This window comes from Notamacropus eugenii, chromosome 5 (assembly GCF_028372415.1).
Source record: "Notamacropus eugenii isolate mMacEug1 chromosome 5, mMacEug1.pri_v2, whole genome shotgun sequence".
Lineage (NCBI taxonomy): Eukaryota > Metazoa > Chordata > Mammalia > Diprotodontia > Macropodidae > Notamacropus > Notamacropus eugenii.
In genome coordinates, this window is record NC_092876.1 from 58,364,043 (window position 1) to 58,388,156 (window position 24,114).

General features: G+C 44.1%; 1 protein-coding gene across 3 annotated transcripts in view; it reads left to right on the forward strand.

Annotated features, from left to right (window-relative positions):
- The window catches only part of PAX7 (paired box 7), a 154,787-nt gene that overhangs the window by 76,206 nt on the left and 54,467 nt on the right, over positions 1-24,114 (forward strand). For all 3 annotated transcript variants that reach the window (XM_072609087.1, XM_072609089.1, XM_072609088.1), the window contains exons 5-7: positions 3,204-3,403; positions 16,658-16,823; positions 17,795-17,997. In XM_072609087.1, the coding sequence (XP_072465188.1) occupies positions 3,204-3,403; positions 16,658-16,823; positions 17,795-17,997 (569 nt within the window). The remainder of the gene's footprint in view (positions 1-3,203; positions 3,404-16,657; positions 16,824-17,794; positions 17,998-24,114) is intronic.

Below are 24,114 nucleotides of genomic sequence, written 5' to 3' on the forward strand. Positions count from 1 at the left end.
TCCAACCAATCAGGAAACATCAGCTAATCACTCCCCTCCCACCTCGTGGCACTTCTTACTCATTGATGGGCAGGAGGGACATTGGCCCCTGGATCTTTGGGGGAGCCTGCTCTTTTTTCAAGGGTAAAGACGGAGCAGCTGCGGCCTGAGCCGGAGACACTGTCCTCTCCCCCATAAGCCATTTGGAAGCTTCCCTCATACTCAGGGCAGGGAAACAGAATGAAATAGAGTATACCATTTTCATTCTAGATCATAAATGGACCCAGTGCTGGAAAGGAATTCAGAGGCCATCTTGTTCAATCTGACCCCACCCCCTCATTTTACTGTTGGGGAAGCCATGGTCTGGGGATATCAAGTGACTTACTTATACAAAGTCACACAGTCAGGAAACCTGGTTAAATCTGAGCCCAGGGACTGTGACTTGAGAGCTTCTCACCCTGTGTTTCACTGCTGTTACAGACTATTCATCCAATTCTCTCATTTTATAGATGAGGACACTGAGGCCCTTGAGATAGCCTGAAATGACTTTCCCAAGGTCACACAGCTAGGAATTGAGGCAACAGGCCTGGTTTGAAGGCTAACTCTGCTACTTATGTGTGATGTTGGCTAAGTGATTCGCTCTTTCTGGGTCTCAGTTTTCACAGAGAGTTAGTACTAGATGACCTCAAAGGGCCTTTCTACATCTCAATTTGACATATGTGTTTCTCTATCCATTTTATACATGTAAAGAGAGCCTTCTTAGGTCCAAAGAGACTTGAAGGTCTCCTGTTAAAGATGGAGAAACTGAAGCTGGCTCTGAAGCTAGCTAAGGCCACAGCTCAGAAATGAGTCAGAATTCTTTAGTTTGATGTTCAAGGCTGTCAACTGCCAGGACGTTTCCTTAGTGTTCAAATTTACCTCTCAGTCTTCTCCAAATACACTCTCTCCTCTGGAGAGGTTCCCTCCTCTCTGTGCAATGATGGGGGCAGGGAACAGAGCCTCCCCCAAATGTATGTGCTTTGGAGCAGGTCCCTGGCCTCTCCCTCCTATCTGTCTTCAACATTCATTCTCCTTTTTAAAGTGAGCAACACTTCATTTAAGACTCAGTCCTTCCATGAAAACTTTCTTGAGTAAATATAACCCTGATCCTAACACTTGGAGAAAGGAAAGAAGGAAGAGAATGAAGGTGGGAAGGAGGAAAGGAAGGAAGGAGGAAGGGAGGGAAGGAAAGAAGGAAGGGAGAGAGAAAAGGAAAGAGGAAGGGGAGGAGAGAAGGAAGGAGGGAGGGAAGGAAACAAGGAAGAAAAGAAGGGAGGGAGAGAAGGAAGGAAAGAAGGAAGGAGGGAAAGAAGGTGGGAAGGAGGGAAGGAAGGAAACAAGAAAGAAGAGAAAGGAAGGAAGGGAGGGAGGGAGGGAGGGAGGGAAGGAGGGAGGAAGAAAGGTAAAACTATGAGGAAAGAAGGGAAATAAAAATAGCAAAAGAAAAGAAGAAAGATGGTAGGAAGAAAAGCTCCCTTCCCCTTCTCTGTGGTGGAAGGTTCCTAAAGCTTGGGCTGAGTCTATCCCACCCTGAGGGTGGGTTCAGGGCGTGGACTAAGTGAGAACCCAGCTGGTGCTTGGCTTGGCTTCAGGTCAGTGCCAGGGGAGCTGGGCGAGATTGATGGCCGGGGAGACAGCCAGAACAGTAGCTGGGGAAAAGCACTGAGCCAGAGCAGCCTCCTCACCCTCCAGCAGCTGAGGAGTTTGGCCCGACCTTTTCTGGGAGCTCCCAGGATCTGGGGACTGGAGGAGGAGGAGGGGAAGGGAAGGAAGAGGAGCTTCTTAACCTGACAGATGATAGTCCTGTCCACAAGCAAGAAATGAGCTGGCAGGCAGCCTTCTCAGGCCTCTTGTGCTGGGCCAAGAAAGGTCCTATTTCGTACAAGTGGAGCTCAGGAAGCATTCAGAAGGTATCATGGTCAATGCATTAAGGAGGGAGTCTTGCCCCCTCCCTGGTCCAGCCCGCCCCACCCCAGCCTCTCCCGTGATTCCTGAGGCTGCCCCAAACCCTCCTGCACAAACATATACATGCCTCCCTCAAAAACCATCATATTTAAAAGCAAATTTGATTGCTTTATCCTTTTTTTATACCATTATCATATCCCAACATCACACACACACACACACACACACACACACACACACACACACACACACACACACACACACACACACACTGACAGTTCAGCAAACTGAACTGGAAACATGGGTGAGTTCTCCAGATGATGAAGCATTCTCCAGCTGTCATCTTCCCCTGGCCCTACCACAGCATGGGAAAGGAACCAGGCGCCACCCTAGATTTTCCAGACCCAACATTGGCCATTGCCAGGAATCTTTGCTCTGTGACTTTTTGAGGTTGTTATTGCTCAGTACATGTGGGATATATGATGTTTTCTGTTCCAGAATTGTGGCTTTTTTTTTTTTTAGAGCTGGAAGGGACCAACGAATGATAGAACATAAAATGTTAAAGCTAAAAGGGAACTTAGAACATGGAATGTCAGAACTGGGAGATCCCTGAGAACACAGGATGTCAGAGTTGGGAGGGCCCTTAGAACAGAAAATGTCAGAGCTGGGAGGGCCCTTAGAACTCAGGATGTCAGAGCTGGGAGGGCCCTTAGAACTCAGAATGTCAGAGCTAGAAAAAGGCCTTAGAAAAAAATGTGTATTCATCCCTAACATTTTACAGATGTGAAAACTGAAGCTCAGACAGGGTAAGTGCCTTGCCCAAGGTCTCCTAGGTAATAAATATCAGAGTTCAGATTCAGACCAGGCCTTCTGGTCTCAAGAGCTTGAAGGATACTTAGAACGTGGAACGTTAAGAGTTAGAGGGACCTTAGAACACAGAGCATCAGGGTTGGGAAAACCTTAAAGCACTTTATGTTACTGCTAGAAGAGACCTTTGAGATCATACGGTTCAAGGTCCTCATTCAATGAGTATCTGAAGGTGAGAGGTTACAAAAGGTCATTCAGGTAATCTATCACAAAGTCCAAACTTGAACTCAGATCTTCTGACTCAGCCAATGGATTTTCCACAAACTGCCCCCATTTACCAGAAGAGTCCAGCCTCCTCAGAGTAGCAGGGCTGCCTCCCTAGGAGTGTGGACACTTTCTGGGTGGTGCTAGGTGTGCCCCTGATGTCTTAGCCCTAAGTAAGTCTTATTGTTCTCCTTTCTCTCACCCTATAGGAAACCGACTGGATGAAGGCTCTGATGTGGAATCTGAGCCTGACCTCCCACTGAAGCGGAAGCAGCGCCGAAGTAGGACCACCTTCACAGCCGAGCAGCTGGAGGAACTGGAGAAAGCTTTTGAGAGAACCCACTACCCTGACATCTATACCCGGGAAGAGCTAGCCCAAAGGACCAAGCTGACAGAGGCCCGGGTCCAAGTAAGGAAGGGATGGGCCTGCCCCAGAAAGAAACTGGAGCTTGTGCTGGGGCTGGGGGCAGAGGGAGGAGGGTGTCCAGGGACCAAGTATAACAGTCTGAGCCTCCATCTTCTGTAGGGAATGAAGCAAGTCTTACTGTGGGCGTGGAGAATAGAGCCTAGGGAATGGAGACCTTGGCCTACCAGAGGATCATGGGATCATTGGTACCCAGAGAGGTTCACCAATTCATAACCTAGAGCTAGAAGGGACCTCAGAAGCTATCTAATCCATTTTTCCAGATGAGGAAACTGAGGTTCAGAATGGAGAAGGAGTTTGCTCATGGATAAAACTGGTCAAGATCAGATGCAGGATCTGAATCCAGATCTTCTTAATTCCAAGTCCAACTTTTATCCACCTATGCCATATTATCTGTCATCTATGTATATGTGTGTGGAGTGAGGGAAAGGAAACACAGTGCTGTACCCCATATGTAGGAGACAGTAGTTGGAGGTGGAGGATATAGACTAACATAGGTCAGGCATCAAGATGTAGTATAAAAATCACTGGTTAGTACCAGTCAGAAAACTTGGATCCAAATCCCCAACTTCTCTACTTATGAGCAAGGAGATCTTGGCCAAATCCCTTTCCCCCTGCCCCTCAGTTTCCCCATACATAAAATGAGAGGGTCGTCCTAGGACCTTTAAGGTCCCTCTTAGTTTCCACATCTGTGATTCTGTGGTCCCTGGGGCAGGGAGGAGGGAGTGGGTAGGACAGAACCTTCAAGAGAATATAAAGGAATGTGGATAAAAGAGGGAAGGAGAGGCACAGGGCCTACACCATATGGCCCAGAGTGGAGTGGTGGGAGGAGGGGATGGAAAGGGATCATTTAATCTTCCTGGGCTAAGATATCACATTCTGCAAGGCCTGCAGATTCTCCATGTGAAAAGTGTGTAAGTCTGCTGTCTCCTGGGACCTTGCTAGAAAAGCCAAGCAGAAGGGGGGTGGGGTGGGGCTCCGCCTTAGGTCAAAGTCATGATAAATAGCCCTTTTGGGGAACTCCGGCCTATAGGCCCCACCTCCTCTATGGATATGTGCTTGTGTGTATGGGGTGGGGGGTGGTCAGGCCAGCAGTGTGTTAACAATAGAGGGGATGTGGGGCTGATGGGGAGATAGTCATGTGTGTGTGTGGACAAGAGAGATGAAGAACTGATTAGGGGGATCCTGATGGAGGGGGGATGGACTTGCGACATATATTTCTTGGACATGTCCAACGAGGGAAGATATTTTACTTGACTATGCATGCTTGTTACAAGTATTTTGTTTTCTTTTTTCTTTCAGTAGGGAAATAGAGGTAGGAGGGAGAGAAAACACATCTTTGTTCATTGGAAAAACTAAATTTTTAAAAAAGAATTCCTTAATGGGGATAATGGAGACTCCAAAGTGAGGACAAGCCCCCAAAGAGTCTCCAAGAAAGTATTCTCCAATGAGCTCAATCAACAATTATTTATTAAGCATCATTCTATGCCAGGAACTATGCTAAGCACTGGAATACAGAGAGGCAAAATCATGGTCCCTACCCTCAAGAAGGTCCTATTCTAATAGGAGACAATATGTGCATAGTGGTTTACATGCAAGATATATACAGAGCATATGGAAGGAAATCTTAGAAGGAAATAACTTGCCACTAGCAGAAGAAGGCCTCCTACAAAAGGTAGGATTTGAGTTAAGTCTTGGAGGAAGTTAGGGAATCTACTAGTCAGAGCATTCCAGTCATGGGAATGGCCAAATGCAGATCCATGGAGTCTGAAGACAAAGGGAGCTGTTCCAGCAACGGCAAGCAGGCTAACGTTACTGGATCATCAGTTATGTAAACCTAAGCCTTCCCCAGTTGGAATTAGAACTAAGGTTTCGATGAGTCCAACCAGAAGGTTAGAGACAGTGGGGACATAGGAGACAGGAAATCCTTTGGAACACTATAGTGATTTCTTGCAATGAGTAGAAAATTGGAAAAGGTGCTCTTTATAATTCCTGACAAGCTCTAAGGCTTCAAGAAGATGTGATTGTTTAAAAAAGAAATTAACAAATAAAAATTAGAAGATAGAATATCAGAGCTGGGGGAGGGGGTGCTTAGTACACACAATGGAATGTCAGAGTTGGAAGAGACCCTGCTTCTATAGTTCAGTCATTTTCAGTCATGTCCAACTCTTCCTGACCCCATTTGAGGTTTTCTTGGCAAAGATATAGGAATGGTTTGTCATTTCTTCTACTGTTCATTTTACAGATAAAGAAACTGAGGCAAATAGGGTTAAGAGACTTTCCAAGAGTCACACAGCTAGGAAGTGTCTGAGGCCAGATTTGAACTCAGGAAGAGGAGTCTTCCTGATTCCAAGTCCAGCATTCTGTGTACTGCATCACCTAGCTGCCCTGGCATTCTATGAATGGAAAAAGTGACACTCAGAAAGGTGATCATTTGACAAAGGTCACACAGCAAGTACAAGAATCAGAATGTCAAAACAGTCAGTAATATGGACTGGGCTGCTCTTGTGTCTGCCCCCTATAGGAGACTCTATGAGAAATGTCCAGAGAAGGCTCAAATCTGTTCTAAGGCAGGGAACGCCCATTTAAAGGGAAAATTAGAAGTCACACCTAAAACTTGTGTTCTATTGATCTCAATCAGGAGCTCTTAATCTCTCCCCCCCCTTCCCTCCCGTGTGTGTGTGTGTGTGTGTGTGTGTGTGTGTGTGTGTGTGTGTGTGTGTGTGTGTGTGTGTGTGTGTGTGATGGACTCCTTTGATAGTTACACAAAGCCTATGGGCCCCTTCTCAGTACAACTCTTTTAAATGCATTAAATGAAATGCATAGGATTGCCAAGGAAACTAACTATATTGAAATACAATTATAAAAAAATACATATGTATTTTAAAAGTTCACACACCAAAAAAAATTTTGTTTAAAGTTCACCACCCCAGGTTAAAAGCCTCTAGTCTAAATAAAAGTTATTACTAAATATAGGCCACCCCCTAAAATGAGATATCTTTGAAATATAGTTTTGCACCCAAAAAATGACAAATTATAGATTACACTCAAGTTTATATAAGCCAGATTTGGGAAAGATGCAGGGTCTATACTGAGACCAATATGGTAAGATCACTTGAAAGCACATAAAAATTGTACACCCAATAAAAGAACATGGAGTGATGGAATTTACAGAGTTGGATGAAGGGAGTCAGGGCAGGATTCCTTGAGGAGGAAAGGTTTTGAGGTCAAGGGTAGGGAAGGTGGATATCTCATCTGATCCTGGAAACTACCTTGGGAAGTGTATAGGATGTAGATTATGACCCATTTGGCTCAGAGAGGTTAGATGAGTTGATCAGTCACACAGCAAATCTGTGGGCACAGCTGGGATGAGAACCCAGACCTCCCAACTCCCAAAAGTCCAGTGCTCTTTGCATTATCACATTATATCACATTGCTTTCCTAGAGAGGCTGCTGGTCAAGTCAAACCAGGAGGCTCCAGTTGCCCCATGGATTTCCATTTCCTTCTGGAGGACATTTTTCTGCTTTTGGCGGGGAGCCCAATTGGGAAAGGAGAAAACATATCACAAGCCCCCTCCTCTCAGAGTATGATATCTGAGTCACTAGGGCCCCCTCCCCTCCATCTCTCTCCACCCCTTAGCCCTTGGCGGACCCTTGGGACTCAGCAGCCAGAAGCCTCCAAGCAGCTGTTCTCCAGGGCACATTCCTGGAGGCTTTCTCATCCTAGCCTCCTGGCAGCCTTCGACGCTTCCCACCACTTTTAAGACTTGCCGCCTCTTGTAAAATTTTCTGGCTATCAGAAGGGATCTTTTATTGGCTTGTGGGAGCCTACAACATGTGTCAATCAAGTTCTGGGGCAACGCAAGGAAGGGAGTGGGGGTTGAAGGAAAGGAACTGGAGGACAAACTCCCCAACATGCCAGTATTGGGCAGAGCTTGGGGGAACACCTGTCAAGAATGCTGGAGAAAAGATTTCTTGCACTAAGTAGGACATTGAGCTAGCTAGACACTCTCCCTGGTCCCTTCCCAATTTTGAGATTCTAAGATGATGAGATTTTTTTCAAATAGATTTTCATTGATATCTTATTTTTACACTGCCTAGATTTCTTCCTATATCCTACCCTTTCCCCTCTCAGAGAACCATTCCTTATAGCAAAGAATTTGAAAAAGAAAAGGAGGAAGAAAAGTGGAAAAAATTCAGCAAAACAGATCAACACTAGATTATATGACCTGAAGCTTCTATTATGATGTTGTGGGGAAAGAGGACTGGATATAGAGACAGGAAACCTGGGGTTTGCTCCCTAGGGAGCAGCTACCTGAGTGCCCCGAGGCAAGGCATGGAAAACTCCTTGACAACTAAATTGCAGATGTCAGACAAGATCAAGAATTTCTCACCTGGAGTCTGTGGATTTGGTGGTGGGTTTTTTAAAAAGACATTTTGATTGCTGTATTTTAATAGAATTGGTTTCCTTTGTCATCCTCTGGATTTTATTTTATGCATTTAAAAGCATGATTCAGAGAAGAGGCCCATAGGCTCCCTGAGTCTGACTGTCAAAGGAGTCCAGGAGCCACAAAAGATGCTCTCCAAGGTCCCTCCCAGTCTGGAATTCTCTTCATTTGTTCAGCAAGCATTTATTAAGTACATACTGTGTGTCAGACTCAATGACAGGTACAGGGGATAGATACAAAGAGAAAAAGAAATTGGCTCTTGTCCTCAGTGAGCCAATATTCATTCCTGTTCTGTTGTATCCAATTCTCCATGACCTCATTTGGGGTTGTCTTAGCAGAGATACTGGAATGGTTTGTCATTTCCTTCTCCAGCTCATTTTATAGATGAGGAAACTTGAGACAAACAGATTAAGTGACTTGGCCAGGGTCTTACAACTCAGATCTTCCTTACTCAAGACCCAGTACTCTATCTAGTACACCACCTAGCTGCCTACCATTCTACTAATAATAATTATCTATAAAATATATACTTATATATGACATATAATTAAATACTTATAATAATGTATTACAAAATATAATATATTATGTGGAAATAACATAATATGTAATGATAACAACACCAGTATTTGTATAGAGTTTTAAGGTTTCCAAAGAACTTTGTAAATATTATTGAGTTTGATCCTCATCACAGCCAGAGATGCAGGCACTACTACTATTCCCATTTTACAGGTTAGAAAACTGAGGCAGATAGGAGTTAAGTGACTTGGTCCAGGGTCACACAGCTATTAAGTGTCTTACGGCGGGGTTTGTGCTCAGGTTTAAAGGAAAGTAATACACACAAAGGGAAAATGTAATACAAGATAGATACAAAGTAATTTCTGGATGGAGTGATTAGCAATGTGAGGAATAAGGAGAAACTGTTCTGGGTAGGGACTCTGTGAGATGGAGGAGGGGAGGGAGAGCCTTCCAAGCATAGGGGCACAGCCTACACAAAGGCATGGAGATGGGATATCATATATAGAAAGCAGCAAGAAAGCAAATTTGACTGGAATGAATAGCTCATAAAGGCTCTAAGCCTGGGAAGGAGGGCTGAAGCACTGTAAAGACCAAAGACAGAAGTTGGTGTTTTATTCTCTTGACAACAGATAGACACTAGAGCAGAAGAGTGATCTGGTTAGACCCGACTTTATTTTATGATTCTAAAATCCTACGATTCAGTGCTTTCTGTAATTCTAAGATTCTCCGCTTCTAGAGGTTTTACGATTCTAAGTTTCCAGGGTCCTAATGTTCCAGGGGGATACTTAGCCCTGTTTTAAGAAATTCCAACTGTGGCTAGTCTCACCTACACTAGTAGATATGTGGTTTCTCTTTCCCCGTCCCTGCCCTTTCCTGAACCCCCAATCCCTCTAGGTCAATGGGAGCCCTACCTCAAGGGTAATGAGATCCTTTCACAAACGGGCTCCTTGTGGGCTGGCCAGACCTGACCCACGCCCCAGCAGGAGCGGCCTCCCTTTGAAGCCGGCCCCACATTACATGGTCCTTCCCCTCGATTTGGCTGATATGCCAATAAAAGGATGCCTACCCTCAGCAGGAAGCCTGACCCACCTGTGGGAAGGGGTTAGGGGAAGGGAGAAGGGGGTGGGGGGAGGGTAGAGACAGGGGCCAAGGAGGGAAAGGTTCATGATGGTAGCTGTAATAGCCTGTTTCTCTAGAAGGTGTTTTAATTTTTATTTTCTTAGAGGACTGCCTAGCGTGTACCTTCCCTGAAGGACAATAAACCTAACTTCATCCTGAGTGACTGGTTGGCTGTCTCTATGAGTTTCCAGTTGAAACAGAGGCTTTGGGATTGATTTGATCCCAAGCCAACGTGAACAGCCCTCACGTGCTTAGCTGAGCATGAAGAAATGCCATTCTTATTCCAGTCACAGAGTAGGTGCTTAATAAACACTTGTTGATTGATTAATTGATTAGTCAACAGTAGCACACAACAGCTTGTAAAAGTAATTTGATTTGATTAATAACCATCCACGGTTCCAAACAACTTTTATAAACCAAGTCCTACTTTCATTTACAACCTTGGGTGTGTCTCTTACCCTGGCAGGGCCTTAGTTTCCTCATTTGCAAAATTAGGGGGTGGGCTAGATGGCCTCTCAGAGGTTTTCAGTTGTAGGTCTGTGGACTTGTGTTTCTAAATACGATTATGGGACTCCATATTTAAGGAATCCTAGGGTGAATCATTCTCTTTAATTTATTTGCTTAAAGTGGACCTCACTCATATTTTAAGTGTTCGGTAGATCCGTATTTGGTGGAATGCACCTCCATTCTCCCCTATCCCCACAAATGTTCACTCACTGGAATTCATTGTATTGAAATTTCTAATGCAAGCTTTCCAGAAACTCTAACAATTATTTATGAAAGCCTGGGTTTTTACAAAAAGGAATGGGGTGAACTTACACTGGGGGCAGGGTGGCTGGTAGGGAAGGTGCCAATTTAGGTCCTGTTGTTCTGGTATAAATATCAGCTGGGCTGAGAAATCAGAGAGGCTTAGGGAGAGAGTCAGGGAAGGAATCAGAATCAGAAAATGTCAGAGATGGGACAACCATTAGAACAAAGAAGAACTGGAACAGAGCTGGAAAGAAATTTGGAACCTGGCAGTCAGTCAGTCAGTGGTCTACAAGCATTTAGCATGTTGGAGCATAGAACGTCAGAAGGAGGACTGCTCAAGTGATCTAATTAAACCTCTCCCCCTAGTGCAATAAACTGACTGAGCAACATCCTTGAAATGTATTTCTCCAGCCTATGTCTGAGCAGATAAAAATAAAAACAGTAAAAGATAACATTTTATATGGTGCCTTAAGAGTTGCAAATCACTTTACAAACATCTCATTTTATCCTCACGTTAACTCCAAGAGGTGGGTGCCATTATTATCCCCATTTTACAAATGAGGAAACCACGTTAGGCAGCAATCAAGTGACTTTCTCAGGGTGGCACAGCTAGTAAGTGTCAGGGTCAGATCTGAATGTAGAACACCTGCTCGCTAGCTGCCTATATCCAAGTGATGGAGAGCTCAGCACTTAACAAAGCTTGTGTTGTTGGGTAGCCTTGGTTATTAAACTCTTCCTTATATTAAACCCAAACTAGCTTCCCTGTAACCCTGCCTGCCCTGCCTCAGCCCCCTCACTGCCCTGAATTCTGCCCTCTGGAACCTGCAGAGTAAGCAAGACGGACAACTACTATAGCAATCAGGCCTTCCTAGGATGTCAAGGAAACAGACCCTGCAAATGTGGACAGAAGAGGGAGGCCTGTTGGCCTGCAGGCTGTTGGCCTTCCTTTCTCCAATAGGACCAAAATGACATCACTATGTTTGTATCAAGTTACCATGAGTCCCACTATGGCTGATCAAGCCAGTATGAGCTCCAAATGCTTTACCACAGGTTGTGCACAAATAGGCCGTGTGAACATTTAGGGTGGATTCTCTAATTTTGCTCATCTTGAGTTTCTTTTGAAAACTAACAGAGATGAAGTTAGTTGTTACATGCCAGGGCGAAGATACCCAACAGGTCTTGTGGAGGTGAAAAATAGCTTAGTGGCTTGAACGCTAGACTTGGAGTGAGGAAGAGCTGAGTTCAAAGCTTACATCAGACAGTGACTAGTTGTATGACCCTGAATAAGCACTTAAGCTCCATTTGCCTCAGTTTCCTCATCTGTAAAATGGGGAAATGATAGCACCTACCTCCCAGGGTGATTGTGAGGGTCAAATGAGGTTATATTTATAAAGTTCTATACAAACCCTAGAGTACTCTGTCGATGATTTTATTATTATTATTATTAATTATATACTTATCTAATTTTACAAATAATTATCACTAATTATTATTGAGAAATAGTCCAGGTTGGTGGAATGAATCAGGACAGCTGTCCTTGCGTCTGGCCTCTGACACTTCCTAAATCTGCCGTGCTGAGGGATTAAGTGATTTGTCCAGGGTCACACAACTAGCATATATCAGGGACAGGATTCGAACCCAAGTCTTCCTGATACCAGGTCTAACTCAATATACCATGCTGTCCCTAGCTTACTAAAGATCCAGGCAGGTTAGGATCTTGTCTTAATGTCAATTTCATTTCTCCCTGAGGGTCAAGTACAGTGTTTTGCTTACAGTAACTGCTTAATAAATGATGTATGAATTGTAAATTGTCAAGGAGAAGGAGATAAAAGGGAAAGAAAAAAGAATGAAGAAAAGGGAGAAGGTAGAAGAAGAAAAAAGGAAGAGAGCTAAATGATCTTGGGCCAGTCATTTCCCCCTTGGGTCTCAGTTTCATCATATGTAAAATGAGAGAACAGGACTGTCTTCTCTACCATCTGTTCAAGTTTCTCTATTTAAAAAAAAAGCACAACTGTAAAGAAAGGAAGTCTTCACTCTTTGTAACCCCCTCCTTTATTTGTCTGTTTATCCATTCATTCATTTATTACCATAATAGTCATGTTGTGAAAGAAGACACAGACCCAAAGGTGAAAAAAAAAGTTGAAAAATAGTATGCTCTGATGTACATTCGGACTCCACCCATTCTTTCTCTGGAGGTGGATTGCATTTTTCATCACGAGTCCTTTGGAATTGTCTTGGATCATTGCATTGCTGAGAAGAGCTAAGTCATCTACAATTGGTTGTTATATGATATTGCTGTTAGTGTGAATAATGTTCTCCTGGTTCTACTCACTTCACTTTGCATCAGTTCATGTAAGTCTTTCCAGGTTTTTCTGAAAGCATACTGCTCATCCTTTCTTACAGCACAGTAATATTCCATTATGATCATATACCAAAACTTGTTCAGTCATTCCCCAAGTGATGGGCATTCTCTCAATTTCTAGTTCTTTGTCATCACAAAGAGAACTCTTTCAAATATTTTAGAACATATAGGTTATTTTCCTTTTTCCCTGATCACCTTTGGAAACAGACCTGATAGTCAAAAGGCATATACAATTTTATAATTCTTTAGACACAATTCCAGACTGCTTTCCAAAATGGGTGGATTAGTTTATGGTTTCTATTACTCTCAAATACATCAAGAGACACTTGTTACCGTAGGACCTTAGGCAGTTCACAAGTTCCCTGGGCCTCAGTTTCCTCAGCTGTAAAATGGTTTGGAGGTCTGTTTCAGCCCTGGATCGAAGATCTGGAGATTTCTTGATGTAGGAACCCCTGGTTCAGGAAACTCTTCCACTGATGCAAATCATGATCCATCAGTAATTCATGGTCTTAGTTAAACAACTTCCAGCCACACAGATAGGAAATGTTAGAAGCAGGGTTTGATTAGAACTCAGGTTTACGTGGCCCAATACGCTGTCCATGGTAGCATCCTGTGAGTCTCTAGTACAAGTGGTGTCTGTGTGTGTGTGTGTGTGTGTGTGTGTGTGTGTGTGTAAGAGATACAGAAAGAAAGAGAAAGGGAAATAAAGGGAGAGAGACAAAGACAGAGAAGGTGAGAAAGACAGGGACCAAGAGAGAGACAGAAAGGGAGAAAGAAAGAGAAAGAAGGAGAGAGAGAAAAAGAAAGATGGGGGAGGGAAGACAATACAAATATATGTGTATGTGTGTATATATACACATGTATACATATACACATATACATGCATGTGTGTATACACATATAGACATATATACACATGTGTATACCTATATAGATAGATATAGATATACACATGAACGATAGGTGCTTTGAGATCCAATAAGGATGAAATCCCTTCCACACTAAGGAAGTAGAAAAGGCTTCATGTAAAATGGATCATTGCAGGTCCCTAAAGGGCATCTGAAGTATTTATCGATGCAAAGAGGAAAATTCTTATCAGTCCAAAGGTGAAATGAAAGGTTTTCTTTACCCTCCCCTGAGGGAGATTCTGTCCATTTTTCATATGGAGAGGCAGAGACCCCAGTCAGAGTTGAGGTCCATGGTGCAGTTAGAATCCTAGGCTACTCAATGACACTAGGTACAGGTGCTGCCCTGGTTTTGCCTGGGCACTGTTGGTCCAACCCAATTCTCCTCTGTGCCCCCCACCCAGCATCATTCTGAGGGGTCTTCAGGGCCGTGGGAAGGTGGGGGAGGGGAGAGCATGGCCTCTGACTGCCTGGTTTGCTCTCTGGAGCTGGTTCCCGCCACCCTCTGCCTTGGATGTGAAACCTGATCATGCCTCGTTGTCTTGGACAAACCCAGCAGCTGCTCTCTCATCTGGTTTGAAAGCTTATCCTCCTCCCCCACCCTCCATAAGGTAGAATAAAACAAATACTGGGGATCAGTGAGGAACCCTAAACCTAGGGCCTTGGAGATAGATGGGGGTCATAGGGCAGGAAGGGGTTTCCCCACCTAGTGGAGGGAAAAAAGTCGAGGACCATCCCCTCATGCCTTCCATCACAGAAGTAAGCATGGAGAGGAGGAGCTGGAAGCTTTTGGGGTCCCTGACTAGCTGTGTGACATTGAGTAAGTCACCTGACTGAGCCTCAGTTTTCTCATCTGTAAAATTAAGGGGGTTAAACTGGACATCCAGTCTAAATCTAGGATACTACAGCTATATGCTACAATTTCTGACCTCCAGGCAGAATTTTGTGGGCATAATTAGTCTCAGATAGGTGGCTGACCCTCAGGGGAAGGTTTCCCCAAAACACTAGAGCAGAGAGGTCAGAGGGCTTGAAATTCCAAGACTTTGGGTCAAGTATTGGCTCAATCACTTGTTAGCTGCATGACAAAAGGTCCTCATAGGGAGGAAAGCAATGACAGGTTTTTCCTAAAGTCCCTCCCAGCTCTGACATTCTGTGTTCTAAGGACCCTCCCAGCTCAGACAGTCTGTGTTCTAAGAGCTCTCCCAGCTCTGACATCTGTGATCTAAGGATCCTCCCAGCTCTGACCTTCTAAACTCCGACTTTGACCTTTCTTGGCCTTTTCCTTGTCCTCTACTTCTCTGCCAATTCTTCTTCCTGGCTCAGTAATTGCACAAGAGATCTGGGTAATTTTTTTTCGTTAGTGTAGGTGAGTCACCTTGAACCAACCAGGCCTCTTCAGGAACCAGTACAATTAGGGGTGAAGCATATCCCCAAATGCAATGTTCTTGTTATGATGGGGAATGAGGGGGAGGGGAGGGAAGCTATCCAACATGGAGTCTTGGAAAGAACTATTAATCTGAAGTCTGAAGCCTTGGATTTGAGGATTGGCTCTGCTCCTGGCTAGCTAGGGGTCCTCTCTGTGCTTCATGTTCCTCTTCTTTTAAATGGGGCTGATGTTATTCCCACCACCTAACTCACAAGATAGGATGTGAAATCAGGGTACCTGGGTTCAAACCTTGCTTCTACTATTTGGGTAAATGTATGATGACAGGCAGATTACTTCTCCCCCTGGAGGCTCAGTTTTCTTATCTATAAAATGAGAAAAGGGTGAAATTATCTTTAGGAACTCTTCCATATCCAAATTCTATGGTCCTAGAAATACAATAATAGATGTAAAACATTTTAGAGCTAGCCATTCATAACTTGGCTCTGGCCTAACTTTCCAGGCTTAGAATGAATCCAGCCCCCTTTATACTCTCCTTGGTCCAGCCAGACTGGCCATCTTAGTCCTCAGTCAACCATCAAGTACTGAAGAAGCACTAATGAGCTTCCAGGCTCTAATGGATCAATCGATCAATCAGCCTTCCTCTTTCACATGTGACTTTCCATCTCTCAGCACCACTGGCTCTCCCTCATGTGTCTCTTCCCTCTCATTCTCTCTCATTTCTTTCTCTTTTCTTTCTTCTCTCTGTCTCTCCCTCTATCCCTCCCTCCTTCTCTTTCTCCTCTCTTCTCTTCTTTATCTTTCTTCTCTCTTTTTTCCTTTTGCTTTTTCCTCTCTTTCTCTTCTCTCTCTCTTTTTTATCTCTCCCTTTCTCTCTTCTTTCTCTCTTGTCTCTTCCTTTCTCTTTCTTTTTCTCCTCCCCTTTGCCTCTTCTCATTCTTCTCTCTCTCCCTTTCTCTTTTCCCCTTTTCTCTCTTCTTTCACTCTTTTTTGTCTTTCTCTGTCTCCTTTCATCTCTCTCTTCCTTTCCCTCTTTTCCTTTGTCTCTCTTTTCTCTCTACCTTTCCATCTCCCTTCTTTGTCTCTTCCCATTCTCTCATCTCCCTCTTCCTTTCTCACTCTTTCCCTTTTCTCTCTCTATGTCTCTCTCTCTATGTCTCTTTCTATCTGTCTGTCTGTCTCTGTCTCACTGTCTCTCTCTGTGTCTCTCTTTCCCTCTCTCTCTCCCCACCCTTCCCTTCCCATACTTCATCTTCAAAGTTCATTTTAAATACTACTTCCTTCCTGATGCCTTTCCTGCCTGCTCCAGATTCGAGTGTCTTCTGCCCCAAATTATCTTGCCCCTGTATAAAGTAGATTTGATGTAAACCTGTCTGTGTGAGCACTGTCTTTCCTGATAGAATGAAAACTCCTTGAAGACAAGGACTGGTTCCCATCTGTTTCCACAAGCCCAGTGCCTAGATCTTAGTGAGTGCTTAACAAATGCTTACCGAATGATTGGCTGATTGACTGATGACCATAAAAGGCTGTGTAAATGTAAGCACCACCTTGCAGGAGGGAGAGTCACGCAACTCGGGGATAGCCAGCAAGGAAAGCTGGATGCTTTGCTCTGGTTACCAGCTGGTGTTGGCTCAGTGTCTGGGATACTAACAAAGCACCTCTGGGGTGGGGGCTGGATGTGGGGCCGGGTTCTTTCATGCTCACATCTCACCCTCCATACCACTTATCCATTGTCCCTTCTCTCCCTCCCAGGTGTGGTTCAGCAACCGCAGGGCACGGTGGCGTAAGCAGGCAGGAGCCAATCAGCTTGCAGCATTCAACCATCTTCTCCCAGGAGGCTTCCCACCTACAGGCATGCCCACAATCCCACCATATCAACTGCCAGACTCCACCTATCCCAGTACCACTATTTCCCAAGGTGAGTCAGGGCCAGGAGTTGTCAAGTACTCCTTTTCCCTCTTCCTCCTCTGGCCTTCCTCCTGTGCTCCCCCTCCCTCAGATCCCCCAGGAAACAGCACCTGCTGTGGCAGATCCTGTCCCGGAAACATGACATCAGACAGCAGCTGTGGCCACACAGGGCCAAATCACACTGAGGAAGAAATACTAAAGGCCTGGCCCAACCTCCACATGTTTCCAGGGCATCTAGCTCTTTGGCAGAGAGCAGACCAATCTCTGGGGAATGGATGGAAATATTTCTCATCTGGGAATTTGGCATTGTGGACAGACACAGCTTGGGCCCATCCTAGAGAAGGGGCACAGGAATGGGAAGGCTGGGACAAGTTGTCTGCACCATTTAGTCCCACATCTGTAACAGGTGCAAGAAAAAGAAGGCTTCTGGCTTACTAAATCCAGTTGGGTTGGGATCTTGATGAAGATCTCGTTCACTCAGTGGCTTTAGGTTCATGAGAATTTGTTTGACCTGCTTAGGGAAGCAGGGTTCCCTTTCCATTGCTGGGTCTCTACTGGATTGGAATTAGAACTCCAGGTTTTGAATCCCAGCTCTGTTATATATTTTGTTACTTTGCATAACTTACTGACTCTCCACGGACTTAATTTTCTTCATTATAAAGTAGTTAAAGTAGATTATCTTTAAGAGACCTTTCTCCTTTAAAACCTTGTATTATTTAATCACTGCCAGCTCTGATATTCTGTGTTCTAAGGGCCCTCCCAGATCTGACATTCTGTGTTCTAAGGGCCCTCCCAGCTCTGACATTTGGGTTCTAAGGGCCCACCCAGATCTGATATTCTCTGATCTATAGTTCCTCCGAGCTCTGACATCCTGTATTTTAAGATCCCTCCCAGCTCTAGAATTCTACTTTCCAAGGCCTCTTCCCCTCCTCACATTCCTTGTTCCTACAATTCTAAGGCATCTTCCTGGTCTCTTGGCAGATGGGGGAAGCACAGTGCACCGGCCCCAGCCCCTTCCACCTTCCACCATGCATCAGGGGGGTTTGGCTGCAGCCGCTGCAGCTGCTGACACCAGCTCTGCCTATGGGGCCCGCCATGGCTTTTCCAGCTACTCGGACAGCTTCATGAACCCAGGAGCTCCCACCAACCACATGAACGCAGTCAGCAGCGGGCTATCTCCCCAGGTATGTACCCATACGCCATCACTTCCACATTGTGACCCTTGTTCCATTCAGAAAGGAAGACATTACATTTGGACAACATAGTTGTCCTCCTAATGACATAGGGATGCTGTTGACTGGTGAAAATGACTAGTTGGGTGACCCTGGGCAAGTCACTGAACCTCTGTTTGCCTCAGATTTCCCATCTGTAAAATGGGGATAATAACAGCACCAACCTCTACGGGCTGTTGTGAGGATCAGTTGAGATATTTGTGGGAAGTGCTTAGCATGCATTAGGTACTGTATAAAAGCTTCTCCTCTCACCTCCCTCCCTATTCAAAAGTCTTATGTGTGTGTGTGGGGGGGGGGGGGTTGTGAGGTGGACAGGCTCTCCCCAGACATGTAAGGTCCTTGTGCAGTTTCAATCTGAACTTCAGGAAATGAAGACTGTGTGTCTTACACCTTTTGCCTTCAATGCTACCTTAACCTTCACAATGAGTTATGTCTAATTTTGTTGTTGACAACTGTCTCCTGGTCTCCCTTTAGTTTTTCTTGGTCCCATGGAGAGAGAGTGTCCATAATAGATGGTGCTTCCTGTCAGTCAGGTGCCAAGCGGCAAACATTATTGAATGAATTGAATCTAAGTCTTGTCAGGAACCAAAGGGCAGACCCCCATCCCATCAATACATTCCTCTTGCCCAACCTGCTCATACAGCTCTCATCAAAGGGCCAGTTTCATTTTGTCCAGCTCTACTTGACCTCCTAAACAGTCAGCCAATGGAAAGAAGGCCTTGTGAGGTCATTTCATCAGCTGATGGAGTGGTCTCCATGTTGCTCGTAGAATTTTGCTTGTGGTTGGGATTTAGGAATAGAACCATCTATACTTATCCCCCTTCCCCTGACGCCATAGTAGCGGTCTACCAGTAACAAATAGGCATGGTGCAGGGTATCCCATTGTCCGAGGGACGATAAAACAAGAATCCATAAAACTGGAGTTTTGTCCTAACCTTGCCTTTTGGAATCGGACTCCGTTGAGAATGATGATTGGTTTTCTGAATGAAGGGGAGGTGGGAGAACTACAAGGGACCTTCGAATCTGCTCCTGGAGGATGACATGTCCTAGTCACAGCCCAGGGTTGCTTTAGATGCTAGGAGGGAGAGGTTGTTATAGATGACTTTGAAGGCACTTCCAAGCCCATATTGGGTTACCATGGTGATTTCTTCAGTATCCACAAATTTTCTTTTATTGATTTTGGACTTTACAAATATCAATAAATATGAATATTTCTGTACAAAAGAACAAAAAAGAGTAATATCTATGAAATCATGAATCTCTATGGCAACTTGGTTTTAAATATGCATTAAATGTAACCCAGGAGTACCAATAATGCTGCCCTCCTAGTTTATATCCCTTCCTGAACTCCTTCCTTTTCTCTTTTCTGTGTATTTGAATAGGTTCATAGATGCTTCTTTTTTGCTCTTTTTTTTATCTCTATCACTACTACCCTATGCTCCTCACTCCCAAGACTTTTCCCTCAGCAAATAAAAGCATACCATGTAACAACTAACATGTAACAACTAAGTATTCACACATTAATTGTGTCTGAAAATGTATGTCAGATTCTACCCCTATAGTCCATCACCTCTTTTTCAGGAGGTGGGTAACATTTTTTTATCATTGGTCTTCTGAGGAATTGTGGTTGGCCATTGAATTGATCACAGTTCTGAAGTCTTTTAAAGTTGTTTGTCTTTACAATGTTAATTTTTTCATTGTTCTTCTGGTCTTGTTCACTTCCCTTTGCATCAGTTCATATAAGTCTTACCAGGTTTCTCTGAAGTCATTCCATTCATCATTTCTTATAACATAATAGTATTCCATCATACTCATATAACATAATTTGATCAGCCATTCTCGAAATGAAGGGTACCGCCCCTTAGATTCCAATTCTAGGTTACAACAAAAAGTACTACTCTCAGTATTTTGTACATATAACAACAGATTTTTTAAAATTCCAGCGTTGTTTTTCCCTGTCAGCCAACATGTTCCCAAGGATCCTCTCCTTAATGGCCACTGATCAGAGGTCAGGAAATGTGAACTCATTTTTATATCAGCGAAAGGAAAATCTAAAACACAAGGTACACAACTTCCCTAGAAATGGGACTTCCAAAAACATATTGAATTTTTTTTTTTGTTATCCACAATTTTGGGTACAACTGTATGTCTCCTCATTAGTGGGAATGATTACAATTTAGTAGACTTCAGATTTCCTGATTGTGATATTCTAAACATTCTCAGGAATGTAATTCCCTAGTTTTCATCTAGAGCAATAAGTCCTTATTCCTATCCTTTATATGCCTAAATGACACTTTCAGCATGGCAGCCACAGGGCCTATGCTTTGATTTCACATCTGGACAGTGGGGATGCCCAGGCCACCCCAAGTTAGTCATACCCTCTCACCCCAAGACTCAAAGTTTACATTAGGGGGTATAGCCTGTAGAGCTAAGTTTTACTGATGAAAGCTAATTGGCCCCAATGGGGATTGAACCCATGACCTTGGGCTCATTAGCCCTGAGGGCTAACCAGCTGAGTTAACCTTTAGAAGTAGGTAGATAGACACAACAGAAACTCAAATAAGGATGGGTGAGAGCAAGCTGTAGAGACCCAGAAGTTGGAGGGGTTTGGGGGAAATTGGTTGTGCTTCTTATAGGAAACTGTTAGTGGTGGTCTACATAATGTTTGTTGATAGAAGTGAGTATGTAGGAGGTATCAATAAGGTACATTTCCTCTGAGAGGAATGGGGAAGCCCTTAGAACACAGAATGTCAGAACTGGGAGGCCTTAGAATACAAAATGTCAGAGCTGGGAGGGACCTTAAAACACAGAATGTCAGAGCTGGGAAGGCCCTTAGAACACAGGATGTCAGAGCTGAGAGGGCCCTTAGAACACAGGGTGTCAGAGCTAGAAGGGACCTAAGTATAAGGAGGGAATGAACAGTGAACCAGGTGACTTTAATTTTGAGGCAGCTTGTGGTATAGTAGAGAGAACACTAGTCCTAGAGTCGGGAAGACCTGATTTAAAATCCAGCCTTAGATACTTACTAGTTGTTTGATCCTGGACAAGTCCCTCATTTTACAGATGAGGAAACTGAGGCCCAGAAAGGTTAAGAGAATTGCCAGAGGATCTTTAGGCAGTAATTGTCAGATGTGGGATTGGAACACAAGTCCTCTGACTCCAGAACCACAGTCTTTGCCATTTTCCATTTCTTCTGCTCCCATCAGTTTATGATTTGTTATTTCATCAAAGTTAAAAAAAAAAAGCCAAGAAACAGAAACGCTTCCCATCAGATACCTTGTAGGCCAGATTCCCAGAATTCTCTGATGAGAACAGATGCCAAGGCAATCAAATTTTAAACAGTAGTAGAATGTTAAAAAGAGATAATGTGATCAGGTTGATAGAAAGTTGTCCTGTGTTCAAATCCTGTCTCGGGCATATATGCTTGTTTGACTCTGGTCAGGTCTCTAAGACTATAAGTTACAGAACAGGTACTGCTCTGCATTGTTAGAGGGAGCTTCCTTACCAAGAGCCCTTTTACACCAATGAAATCATAGATCCAATTTAAAAAGGAAAAGAAAGTTCCTTGAGGGAAGAAGTCTTTTCATTTAAAAGAATCAGAATATCCTTATTGTAAGTGCAGAACGTTGTTCACATAAGGCACTTACTAAATACGTATGGAGTTTTCAGCACTTTGTACACAGCAGGTGCTTGATTAATGTTTGAATTGAATGACAAATACAGTATTCAAGATACCTGCCCTTGAGTTGTCATCTTTCACGATCTGGTTCCTTGTTACTAAAGATGATGGAGTAGTGCTTTAAAGGACCACCTATTGAGGGGTATCATAGAAGGGATTCATGCTTCCAACAGAGGTTGGACTAGATACAATGGAGCAAGCATTTATTAAATGCCTACTACGTACAAGACATTGTACTAGCTTCTGTGGATACAAAAGGTAGAGGTGAATAAAGACTAGAGTTGAATTTTCATTGGAAGAAGGAATGTGGATTCTCCCTCCATCAGTGGAGGATGGCCCTTTCTCTGAAACTTAGAGGGCTGCCAGAGCACTGCAAGATGAAGGGACAACCAAGGTCACATAGCCAGGATGCATCAGAGGTGGGACTAGAACCCAGGTCTTTCTGGGTCCAAGAGAAACTTTCTACTACATTACTCTATTCTTTGGAAATGTAAAGACAAAATGGAAAACAATCCCTGCCTTCAAGGAGCTTATAATCTTCCCTTCCAATAAGTTGTCTTAATGGGAATTTAAGAGTCCAAAGGTAGTATGCCTGCTGCTCTGGTTAGACAACACCTAGAGTTTAGTTCCTTTAAAATGGAGCACAGGAGCTCCAAAGCCAAATACCAAGGAAACATGTTGCTTTTCCATTATCCTGGATTATTCATTAGTGTCAGTTGGTGATACCATCCATTGATGTCGATCATTGAGAGCTAGTTTTATTCAGTTTTCCTAAAAATTACATTCTCAAAGCTGATAGGGATGTAGGTGTTTGGGCTTTAGTCAGGGGAATGTCACCTACTCATGTCTCACTCTATATTTCCTTTCTCTATTTTATCTTCCCTTCCTTCTTTCCCTCCTTCCTCTTTCCTACCTCCATCTCTGCTTCCTGTGTTTCCTTTCCTTTCCTTTCTTTCGTTTCTTCCTTCCTCTGACTGTTCCTTTCTTCCTTTCTTTTTCCTTCTTTCTCTCTCTTTTTTTTCCTTCCTCTCTTTCTTTTTTTCTTTCCTGTGCCAAGGCTATTCACAGACCCAATACCACTAATTCACATATACCCTTTTTGACCCACTCCATTTCCAACCCGGGTTGAATTGCCTCTGCTTAGTTAACCAGATGATGCCCTCCCTGCCCCTGCCTCCCCTGCTCCTGGGGGCTAACTATATTGATGCCCAACTTAGTGGAGACACCCAGTGACTTAGCCTACTCTAGCACAGAACTCCCAAGGTCAGGAGATCTGCCAGTCTCAACCTCCCTGTTAGTTGGGTTATAAATATGCACCATCATGTCCACCTCCATCTCTCTCTCCTTTTTTTTGGGGGGGGGGGTCAGTATCAGCTCCAACTTTTCTTCTTATTAGTGGGGATGGGCCACATTTTATGAAAGACATTGCCAGGTTGGAGTGAGTCCAGGGTGAGGTGACCAGGACAGTGGAAGCACTGGAGATCATGAATTACTGTTGTTCCAATTAGAGTCAAGATACAGTGTGTCCAACTGTGGCCCATCAGACCAACATGAGCTCGAAATACTCTCAGCCACAAATAGGCCATGTGAACTCTAAATTTGTGCATCTCACATTTCATATGAGCTACTACAATTCTGCTTTGCTTATAGAGCACAGCACCATTTCTGATGAGGGCACGCCATGCTGAGCCATCCTGTGTCAGTGTCTCCCATGGCATGCAATCAATCTCAAAGTCCTTAAGAGAGTCCTTGAGAGTGTCCTTGTATTGCTTCTTCTGATCACCATGTGAGCACTTGCCCTGTGTGAGTTCTCCATAAAATAGTCTTTTAGGCAAACCTACGTTTATCATTTGAACTGTGTGGCCAGCCCACCAGAGTTGCGTATATAAGCATTGACAGAATGAACTAGGGATATTCAGTCTAGAGAAAAAAGACTTCAAGATGCCTGTTTGGGGGAGAGGGGCATTAACACTGTCTTCTAGTCATGTTTGAAGGACTCTCACGATTGGACTTGTTCTGCTTGGCCCCAGAGGGCTGGGGGATGCAAGAGGGCAAATTACAGAGAGGGACATTTCCATGCAGTGCCATTTCTCAACAATGAGAGTTGTCCAACAAGGAGATCATCAAGGAATTCCTCCTTTAGGTGTGGAGTGGACTAGATGGTTCCTTAGGTCCTTCCAGGGAAGAGATTCTGTGATGATGCCCCAAATAGGAGGGGATTTCTTTGCCCCTCACCTAGGGTGAAATGAAGGAGGGCACAGTCTGTGCCCAGCAGTGGCGATCCATCCTTGCTGCTGCTCTATTGCCCTGTCCAGTTACCCCAGGATTGGGTGTCTTGGCAAGAGCCCCAACAGTATCTGTCCTGGCTATTGAAATTCTATAGGAAGGGT